Source organism: Denticeps clupeoides, chromosome 7 (assembly GCF_900700375.1).
Source record: "Denticeps clupeoides chromosome 7, fDenClu1.1, whole genome shotgun sequence".
Taxonomy (NCBI): domain Eukaryota; kingdom Metazoa; phylum Chordata; class Actinopteri; order Clupeiformes; family Denticipitidae; genus Denticeps; species Denticeps clupeoides.
In genome coordinates this window covers 4960403-4971382 of record NC_041713.1, presented here as the reverse complement: position 1 = coordinate 4971382, position 10980 = coordinate 4960403, and the positions used below count along the sequence as shown (strand labels likewise).

The 10980-nt window shown below is 47.8% G+C and overlaps 1 protein-coding gene across 9 annotated transcripts in view; it reads right to left on the bottom strand.

The window, feature by feature from the left end:
* Positions 1-392: 392 nt before the first annotated feature.
* LOC114793501 (protein MTSS 1-like) overlaps positions 393-10980 on the bottom strand; it is a 30790-nt gene continuing 20202 nt past the window's right edge. For 2 of the 9 annotated variants that reach the window (XM_028985321.1, XM_028985326.1), the window contains exons 6-14: positions 9732-9806; positions 7462-7619; positions 7269-7376; positions 7085-7182; positions 6071-6281; positions 4445-4681; positions 3680-3838; positions 3360-3588; positions 393-1987 (exon numbers count right to left, since the gene is read on the bottom strand). In XM_028985321.1, the coding sequence (XP_028841154.1) occupies positions 1371-1987; positions 3360-3588; positions 3680-3838; positions 4445-4681; positions 6071-6281; positions 7085-7182; positions 7269-7376; positions 7462-7619; positions 9732-9806 (1892 nt within the window). In that variant the 3' untranslated portion in view covers positions 393-1370. Of the gene's footprint in view, positions 1988-3359; positions 3589-3679; positions 3839-4444; positions 4682-6070; positions 6282-7084; positions 7183-7268; positions 7377-7461; positions 7620-9437; positions 9705-9731; positions 9807-10980 lie in introns of those variants that run through there. The other 7 variants (XM_028985322.1, XM_028985323.1, XM_028985328.1 and 4 more) reach the window with 7 other exon arrangements.

Here is a 10980-nt window from a genome sequence, read left to right as displayed (position 1 = left end):
GAACCGGTTCCTTCTCAGAACAACGGCGCCGTGTGGGTGGAAACTGAGCCGTCCCACCAAAACCCTCGCGGACTCTGTAGCTTGATACCCCCTGGCATGGCCTATTATGGTTGGGCGAACTTTCATGCTGGTACCAATGTTCATGACCTAATAGGAATATGGTTTATAGTAAGGTGACAGAATGGTGACAGAATAGCGGAGGTGCAGTATAGACGAGGTGTAAAATGGAACCCTAGGCCTGGAGAACCAGGGAGATTAATACAGGCCTCTATGAAACTGGGCTGATCGTGATAAATGAGGCGACTGAGGAAAGTTCACGGTGGAAAACTAGAGCTTCCCTCACTTCTGGATGTAAAGTTGAACTTAATTCTGGGCAACTAGTACAAGGAATCCAAACAGAAGTTCTCTTTAATTTTAGGCTGAAGCAGTTATTACACAAATAAATAAATAGAATTTGATATGAGAATTTGACAACAGCACAACAAAGCAAAACCAGAAAAAAACAGCAATGAAAACAACTGCATTTGGGAGATTATATACACATCAGGTAAAAAAAATATCTTACAATTCGGAAACTTATTTAAAAAAAATATTTTAAACATATATTGCTATTCTAATTTGCGAATCTGTATTCTAACATGAATGAAAACGAATGAATGGATTACGAAATTATCTTAAGAATTGTGTGCAGATGCCTTTTTTCGGTAGTTATTAAAACTCTTATCAAAATAATCATATTTGGTGCCATCTAGCGGTATTCTGCTCTCTGTTTAGACCACCAACGACAGAAAATATAAAATGATGAGTATAAACAGGACTACATCACATGAGGAACAGAAATAAGAGAACTAGATTCGGCAGTGAGCTCGTTTAGTCTGTGACAGAACCAACAAAATGACTTTTAATCTAACTTGATGCACAATAATGAAGTAGAGAATTCCCTGCCAGTCTTCAGATTGCTTTTTCCATCCCTGATTGGCTGCTCAGTGGTCATTAGTCGAAATGAGCAGCTCGTGCTCCTGGTTTGCAACACACAGTATAACAATAAAGCAAAAATTCGATTAAATGCGAAGAAATAAAATGCTGTTATTGTACTTCATCATTTTCCTTTAGTTCGGAAATACTGCTTTGGTGACACTTGATTTTGAAGAGCTAATACATTTGTAATAAATTCTTCAACAAATCATAGTCTGGTCCTGGAGGGTAAATTCTCACAGAATTAGGAAAAAGAAGTGTGAGTGTTCAATATTTGGCCTGTTTATAAAAGAATAAGCATGGAACAAATGAAAAAATTGGCCATTGTCCACACACTTTTGTGCGTCCGTTATCATTAAGTCAAGAACCCTCAAGAGTCTACCGGTTTGGTCCAATCAGAACACAGCTGGGCCAGCAGGGTCAGGGACACGAGGCGCAGAGCGGTCGTTGGTCAGGGTCCTCTTCAGCTTCACACCACGACGGATGGCCAGGAGCATGGTATCGCTCTGAGCCTCCGAGGGGTCCAGCCCGCCCGGCAGGGCCTCGGACCCTCGCCCGGGGAGCACAGGCGGGTTAGTGGAGGCCTGGCCACTCCAGGAGGCCACGGGTAGGAGGCCTAGCCGCTCTCCATCTGCCAGGCTGGGCGAATCGGGGCTGGGGAGCTCGTCTTCGGCCTCCTCCCCAGAAGGTCTGAGTCCCCGGGCGTCCGGAGCAGCAGGCATCTTCGCAGGAATGACAGGAGTCCGGATGGGTATGGGACCACCACCTATGGTGGCACGGCGCACAGATGGCTTAGTGGAGGGTGTCCGGCGAATGGTGGCTACCCCAGGGGTGATGATAACCGGCCCGGTCACTAAGGGGACGCCGGCGGTGGAGGCCGGCCGCTTGGTCTGGAACATTCGTCTGTAGGACTGGCCGATGTCGCTGTTGCGTGGGATGGTGGACGACTTATCGAAATCTTGCTGGTCCCCTTCCTGGTCTCCGCCGACTGAGAAATAGTCATGGTCAGACACTGAAAGAGACAAGGACATCAGCTGCTCTGCTGAACTGTACCAAACCATTTAACACCAAACACTAAAGAAAACACACCTTAGCATTACGCTACAACCCTGCACTGGATCAACAGCAGTCTCCAACCCTCCTACGCACAATAAAGTGCGTAATAAATACAACCATGGCTACTTAGGGGTGTGTGAAGACCTATTTTCCGGTGAGCACTCAGACTTACCCAATCATTCCGGTTAAAAAACCCATTACTGCCGCAGCCTGCATTGAGCAACATTTCATGCTCCCATTTGCAGTGTAACCTCTGTTATTCAAACCCCACTTACAAAGTCCCACAACAAGACCCTAAGTGTCTCCAGGGGGACTGTCCCTGTGACTACTGATTAGGGTTGCTAATCGGATCGTGGCAGAAGGACAACGATCGACGAGACTGCTCCATTTGAGGGTGGTAGTAGCCTGGTGGGTAACACACTCGCCTATGAACCCGAAGGTTCAAATCCCACTTACTATCATTGTGTCCCTGAGCAAGACACTTAACCCTAAGTTGCTCCAGGAGGGGACTGTCCCTGTAACTACTGGTTGTAAGTCGCTCTGGATAAGGGCTGTGAATGTAAATGTAATGTAAATGGATGGTATAGAGTGGTAAAGCTGCCACAAATCGGCACTTAAGAGGCGCATTTTCTAAAATACGTATATATACAAAAAGACGGCATTCAAGCTGACCGGAAAAAAACTGTAGCGCGATCCACGATCGTTTCATCCGTCTTGAAACGATAACTCCCGTAAAGAGTTTGTTTATATGGCATCTCCATTTTTTTTAGTTGGGTGACCAGACATGTGCACGAGCTGAATTTTGCTACGTGAACATTCTCACGTTTTGGCACTTACATGAACAGTTAAGAGCCAGACATGTTTAACTTTTGTTTTCTTTTTTTTGTCACTGCATTTAAGTTAAGGATTTAAGTTAAGGATGCTACCTATAGATGTGTACAGCAATTATGTACACATTTTACTCTCTGAAAAGCTTAAATGAATAGCTTCCTAAGTTCAAAACCTTTATATAGTGTGTTTGTGCGATTTACATGTTAATAGAGTTGTGAAATAAATTCACGTAAAATAATCGCTGCAACCCTACTACTTGTTGTAAATGTAGATAAATGCTGTAAATGTAAAAGAGTACAAGTCAACATGCAGAATGAGTGGGAACCCCAAAACTTTTATGTTTTTATCTATTCAGTCTGGGGACTTGGTTAGAAACTGCTGCTGTTCGAAAGTCATGCAGAAATTCTATTATATTCTATAGTACATGTAGCGCAGCGCATGAAAAGGATACTGCGCTCATTTAAAAAAAAATGCGTGTTAATGATTCATTTGCGTACTGTGCATTGGTGTAAGAGGAGGGGAGCAGCAGTCGGGTGGTTCAGTACCCTGGGAGGGGATGGTGTCTTCAGAGCAGGAGGGGGTTGTGGTCTGGGTGCTGTAGCCACTGGAACCGTGCTGAGATGCCCTGCTGGACAGGGGGGCGTGAGAGTTCAGCTGCAGTCCGCGGGACAGAGCCGTAGCCAGGTCTTCGTGGGTCTGGATGCAGTCCACCGGCCGTTGCTGCTGCTGCATACCCGGACAAATATGCATAAACGTCCACAGGAAGACATGCAGAACAGTGGAAACGTTTACAGGTTGTGCGTATATTTTGTCCAACCTTGGCACCATTCTCTCCTCCCCTTGGCCCGTAATCTGCTGGCCTGCTTGCCGGGGTCGTCCGTTCTGGGCCACTACCCAGACCTGTGGTCTCCTTCTCCTTTTTCCTCCTTAATGTATTCACCATGGGCTGGTCATAAGGACCTGGGCGGGCCCAGTCCTGCCGACATCAAAATCACATTTAACGCTTAAGAATTTATGGTTTCTCTTTACAAACATGAAAAAGGAACTGCAGAATTTAATAGTTAATTGAAGTTGCACTTAAATATAATAATATTATAATATTTAGCACAATATTTTTACCATAATACATCACGCAGATTTTAATGTGACCTTATTGGCTTAATTGGTTTTGGCGGTTAGCGCCCTCTAGTGTTAGTCAACAACAATGATTTTACACAAAAATAACAGCAGAGGACGTAGCTCTTGAGCGTCCAGCAACTTATTCATAGAACTCTGCTGAGTAATAAACAAGGAATATAAACATCACAGAACCACCCAGGAGAACATAAGAGAGTAAAAATGAAAACCACTGCTGAATAAATTTTGTACCATTGTTGTGACTGACTGTAAATACCATTAGCTTAATAACTCAGTACCCCCCCCTTCCTAAAAAGGAAAGTTTTATTTTGAAGATCTTTAGTGAGCTGTTCCAACATCTAGTGGAAGTTCATTCCACTACCTAGGAGCCAAAAAAGAGTCTAGATGATAGAAGATAAAAGAATCACATAAGTGTGACATAATAGTAATGAATGAGGTGACACACCTTCCAGGTGGGGACCTTGGAGGAGGGGAACATCCCTTGTCCCAGTGTGCAGAAGTGGGGGTAGTCGGGGAGCAGGGCAGAGTTGGGGCGGGACCAGGAGCACAGGGTGGAGGAGGACGAGCAGGATGAGGATGAGGAGGATGAAGGATTAGGGAATGAGGGCAAGACCCCCCTGATCCCCAAGCCTGCCATGCTCAAAGATTCACATAGGCCGTAGTGCTCGAACCCATTTGACAGCTGAAGACATGCACAGAGTGGGACAGGACAAAACACACACAATGGAGACAAAAAAAATGTAATCAAATGAAGAAAAAAAAAAAACCAAAAAAAAAAAAAAAAAAAAACACATTTTGGCCATTTTCAACATCTACCTGATTAAAGGTGATAAGACTCTCAAAAGTGGAAGAGACACTCAATAAAGAACCTACGGTAAAGGTTGAAAGCGGCAAAAAAATGAAGGAAGAAAATTCGATGCTGTGATGAACTAATAATAATAATAAAAATAGATTAATAACAATAATAAAAAATAAACAGAATGGCCATACTGAATGTGATGAGTTGTGGGGCGCGTCATTTATAGCGGGATGTGGGTGTGGCCACAGAGTTTCAGGGCGGGGCATTCTGTTTTTAATAAAGGACCTCCCTGGCAACACAGCCTGGATTTGGAGTCAAAAAAAAAATTTGTCACAACATCAGGTTCTGGGTTCCTCGCGCAGGTCCTGTGCAGGCAGGGATGTGGTTCTAAGGATGATGCAATAACTGGCAGGCCTTGTGGGAACCCTCGAATGTGGCACCGGCACAGAGACCACAGGTATGGATCCGGTTGCCAAAGTTCCTACCGGACTCAAGACGACCAAAAACGGCGTCTGGGCCGGAGCGCCAGGCGCGCCAGACCTCAGCGTCCTCAGCCAGATGAGGGGAGCGACGTGTTGAGGTGTTGCGTGGCGGACGAAGGTCGGAAGAAGAACGAAGCGTAATTACAGTCGTCGGCAGCAAGAGGCTCGTGGGAAAGTGGGCCGGCACGCGGAGAGTGACTCATTTTTCCGCAGCAGACTTTTCCGGACGAGATCGGCAAAGCCACAACGGCGCGAGGATTCCTCCGTGTCCGTCTCTCGGGGAGTGTGTAGCCTAGCAACCAATTACATCCAGGCGTCCGGAAGAAGCTCGGACGCTCGGCTGTTCACAGGCCAATGGATGTGGACGAGGTTCGTTTGCGGGAAACTTTAGGAACTTCAGGACCACCGGTTCTAATCCCAGCTACGCTTGTTTCTCGTCCAGGTTCCTCTAGGACAGAGAACCCTGTGGAATGTATGACTGACTCGTGCAGCGCACTGCGCCATAAAAGGTTGGAAGAGGTTGGAAGTGGATGAGGAAGTGGGCAGAAATTAAGACTTTTTATTGGCTGTGAGCACTAGACACCAGAAACGGGAGTCAGTCCACGAAGTCCAGGATCTGTCATTTTTAATGGGAACAGCAGGCCCTGCTAATTAGACTCTACCTTCTGAAGCCCGGCAGGCATTCTAATTGGTTCGAGTCCAGACAAGTTCTTAGAACCTTGGAACAGGTTGTGATGCATGAGTGGCATCTATCACATGCTAATGAGAAAATATTTAAAGGGAACCTTACCGGTGGGGCCGCCTCTGGGGGCATGGGGGACGGTGACTTGGACTGAAAGGCGTCTTGGGAGATGAAGCCTGAGTCATGTGAGGAGATGCTGGAGAGGCGGGGCGGGGCCTGCTGGGGGAGGGTGGAGCTGCGGTACCGGTAGTGCGGTGACGGCGAATGGGAGTGCGAGCCGCTGGAGCGAGAGTCTGTACTGTTCACGCTGTTCATGCTGCTGTTAGAAGCCAGACGGCCGGGGCGTGGCACACATGAGGGAGGGGTGAAAAAAGAGAGCCATTAGCAACACAGTGGGTGGGGACCGGCGAGTCCGGCCCCAAATCTCAGCGATCACCATTACATTTACCGCATTTACCAGACGCCGTTATCCAGAGCGACTTACAATCAGTATTTACAGGGACAGTCCCCCCTGGAGACACTCAGGGTTAAGTGTCTTGCTCAGGGACACAATGGTAGTAAGTGGGGTTTGAACCCGGGTCTTCTGGTTCATAGGCGAGTGTGTTACCCAATAGGCTACTACCACCCCACCCAATCATGATATTCCCCCAATATCTGGCTCAAAATCCCCCAAACTCTTAACTCTTAGCATTTAGCTAGAATGTACAATTTACTCTCATAAAAACAGCTGATCTTGTGAGTTTATTGCTTATATGATTTTATTCCAACGCCACGTTGTCGTGTCTCAGGCACGCAGCCGTGACGGTTAGTAAACCGCGTTTGCTGGTACGGCACTGGACAGATGTGGCTAAAACGAGGTCACTCCCCAGATCCGGGGGGATCGGCGCTGAGCTCCATCTGCCAGCGCGCCCGTGATTATGTACCGGACGCCTGACTCCGCCCCCACACACTTTACTGGAGGAACCGGGTTTTTGGAACAGACGAGTCGATCACGCTCGCTGCAGAGGAATGTGGGTCAAACCGCATTAGCCGAAAGCGAATAGGACCGCTGCCGCGTGGCACTCGATTCCGCACCGAATATGGTAAAAAAAAAAAAAGAAAAAGCGGCAAGGGGACAGGTACCTGCACACGCTGGACTTTCTGGACATGGTGGTGTTCGGGGAGGATGGAGGCGTCCGGTGGGTCCAGGTGTATTCTGAGCCTTTTAGATCATGTATGACCTGTGGGAAATGTCACCGGTGACTGTGCTGAGCGCAGATTTAAAAACCGAGGCACCGCGGGACGAATCCAGCCTGAGGCGCCTCACCTGCTCACTGGCAGGGGGGAGTTTATGGGGGTCCAGAGTCAACGATTTCAGGTCATCGGAGATGGTCTGCAGGTGTGTGATTTCTCCCAGCATTGAGATCTCCTCGTCCTACAAGGAGCAAAGCATTAACCTTTAAAACGTGACCTCAGCCATCTGTTTTCGGGGCCAGGGGGGGGTGTGGAGCGCGTCTTACCACCACAGGCCGCAGCATGGACACGAAACTGCAGAACCGTGCTCTCTCCTCAATCAAGGCCTTCCTGACGGCCAGTTTCTCCGTCTCCTCCAGCAGAAGGTACTTGTCGCTTACATCCTGCATGGCGCAGTTCAGCTGTGGCTGGATGTCACCCCGTCCTGTGATGACATCACGCACACACCACAAATTAGGGACCCTACAACCGACCCTCGTCTAAAAACAAACAACCATACTGTCTTGAAAGGCCCAGACTGAGACTTTCCACTCAATGCAGCCTCCACGTGAAGTAAAGAGCACAGAGAAAAGAAACGAAAAAACTCAAAGGAACCCAAGTCCCAAAAGATTAGAGCCAGTTCTGAAATTCAAGGTCCCCCCGTGAGGGGAAAATGGAAAAGGTACCGTGAACCTGGAGCATTTAAAACTCTAATCGCAGGCTATACATACAGACAATTTCATCTTCAAAAGGTGCAATGTGCAAGAGGATTCGAACAGACAAACTCCGTTCTAGATGACACGATATTGAGATTTTCAATATGTGAAAATAATTGCTGAGCTTGATTTCCTAGAACAGACAATAATAGGCATCAGAGTAGTTAACAGCGTGTAACTGTAGTTTGTTCCCCATTTGTTCCAAAACACCGCTTCCTCGTTCACGAGGATTTCCAGGGTGAGCCTTTGGAGGCCGGACATGCCGTAAATACGATTTCTGAACTGGGAAGTAGGGTCTTGAAGGCGGTGTGCTTTCCGATTAAACACAGACCCCTTTTTAACGGAGTATAGATATGGCATATGGCCGTATGGCAGTAGGCTTTCAAATCGGAATTATTCTTTTTTCTCTTTTCCGTACATGCTCATTTTTTTGGTGGGAAAAGATGGGTTTGATGTTCACAAATATGCAATTATGATATATGGTTTCAGAACAGCCCACTGAGGAGGTGGCAGAAGCGCGGTTTGGGAGAACAGCGGTGGAATTTTTCCCCTGCCCATGGAATAACATAATATCCATACTTGGACAGATGGCCTGAGTTTTGCACATGTTCTAAATTGGACAGATTATAGAAAGCTCCAGAAGTTCCCCCACATGAAATCACAGCTTTGGGTTGCTGTTAAATCGAACCATGGCCGCTGTTATGTTTGTCTCATCGTGTTGAGAAAGTCCAGACATGGAGTCCCTCTGGGGTCAATTTAGGGTGCCCTCCGCTATCATTTCTGATTTATGGTTTATTATTATGTAGAACTTTGTCAGTGGAGGGTTACTTAATGTGCAAAGCAAATGAAAACTCAGAACGGCAGCTAATCAGTCACTAGCTCATACGACAGCAGACTGTAAATGATTAACAGTTATGGTGCTGTGGTTGAATTTCATTCCCATGGTCTGCAAATGGCACAAACAAAAACACAACGGGACGGAAAGAGGGGAACCCTCTCCGTTCCAACACCACTAAACATATATACGTGGAGGGAAAAATGTTTTTTTTGGGGGGGGGGGCGGGGAATGCTGAGCATAACTTCTGGCATTCTCTTGGCGTGCTTGCACATCAGACATGGGTGCAGGACCATGCACATTTCTCAACAGCGGCTCCACCGCCAGACAGGGCGGGTCAACAGACGAGAGGGCGGAGGGTTCGCATGAACCGATACGAGAACAGACAGGTCGGCGGAGGACGAGGGCAGGTTGCAGAGCGTGGAGGTGTACGGGGTGGGTGGGTTGAGAAGATGTGCAAAAAGCCACAATTAACCACAAGGATGGTGTTTGTCTGAAGGGATCCCTGAACATTCTCTGCACGTCTTTCGAGTTCATACGCCCCGGGTTACCGGGGTCCAAACACCCAGCCCTCCCCTTTCCATGAATCTGCGTCCTCCAAACATGGCAAAAGGACAGCATGCACAAACAGTGACACGACAGGCACGAAAGTTCACGTTTACCCATCAGGTGACAATTTAAAGGTCGTGTGTGCTTTATCGCAGTGACTTACCAACGGGGTCGGCTGGCGACGGCGTGTGTGCGAGTTCAGGTACGAGAGAGAGGAAAACATTCATGTCAGAAACTCGAGTCGCTACACGGAGGGAGTCTGAAGTGTGACGGATCGCAGCGTGTGACAGAAGCCGCCATGAGCCGTTTAATCACAGTGGCCTGTACGGTGAACGCCTCCCCTGCCGCAGAGCAGTGGACAGAAGCTCATGACGGGCCGCCAGTCTCACGCCCGAGGCGCTGCATGACCTCGCCGACCGTTTGGCCACAGAGGCGTGACCGCGGACGGGGACGCTACCTTTCTTGGCCTTCTTCTGCAGCCTCAGCGTGTCTGAAGATTTCTTCTTGATCTCTTGACGAGCCCGCTTGTACTCTGACGAGGCAAAAACAGAAGTACCAAATAATCTAAATGCTCTTCAATCTGGCAACAGCTAAAAAAAATTACGAAAATAACACTTTTTTTTTTAACCAGTCATAATCCATATCATATTTAGTGTTTATGTTATGGCATTATCCTTTTGAGAATTACAATAATTGTTATAGATCTGATTTGCATTCCACTTCATGACCTACACTGAACCTACACACTAAAATAATAAAACGCGCTCTGGTTATATTTCGCTCAGTGGGATGATATTATGCTGACCTCTTGAAAACTCCCACTTATGATAATGCTGTATTAGAGGTAAAAAAATTATTACATTTTACATCCACATTTACAGCATTTATCAGACGCCCTTATCCAGAGCGACTTACAATCAGTAGTTACAGGGACAGTCCCCCCTGGAGACACTCTGTCAGGTGAGCGAGTCAGGTGACTGCGAGGAAGAGCGAGGATTGGTTAGGACAGGAGATAAACAGGAAGTCCTGGCGCCTGCTCCTCGCTCAGACATCGTGTTTAATTCATGGTCCATGAGCTCTCACCTGTTTCCAGTGTCCAGTCCTCTCCATCTCCGGTACCGTGAGTTCCTCCATCTCTTCAGCTCGCGAGCTACTTATATCGGCCGGTTTATCGTAACGCCGTTTCCCCGGTGGGATTCCGCTTTTAGCGCTCGGGCGTTACAACAACAATCGCGTGTGTCTTCCAACCTCCCGCGGCTCTCTCCGCGTTTGGGTCAATCCCGCACGCTACAAGGGCGTACCTCTCTCACGATTGTCTGTGTGGTTACACGCCTGACAGGAATCCCACCGGGGAAACGGCGTTACGATAAACCGGCCGATAACAGTAGCTCGCGAGCTGAAGAGATGGAGGAACTCAAGGTACCGGAGATGGAGAGGACTGGATACGGGGAACAGGTGAGAGCTCATGGACCATGAATTAAACACGATGTCTGAGCGAGGAGCAGGCGCCAGGACTTCCTGTTTATCTCCTGTCCTAACCAATCCTCTCTCTTCCTCGCAGTCACCTGACTCGCTCACCTGACACACTCAGGGTTATGTGTCTTGCTCAGGGACACAATGGTAGTAAGTGGGGTTTGAACCTGGGTCTTCTGGTTCATAGGCGAGTGTGTTACCCACTAGGCTACTGCCACCCTATTAAGGGGGAA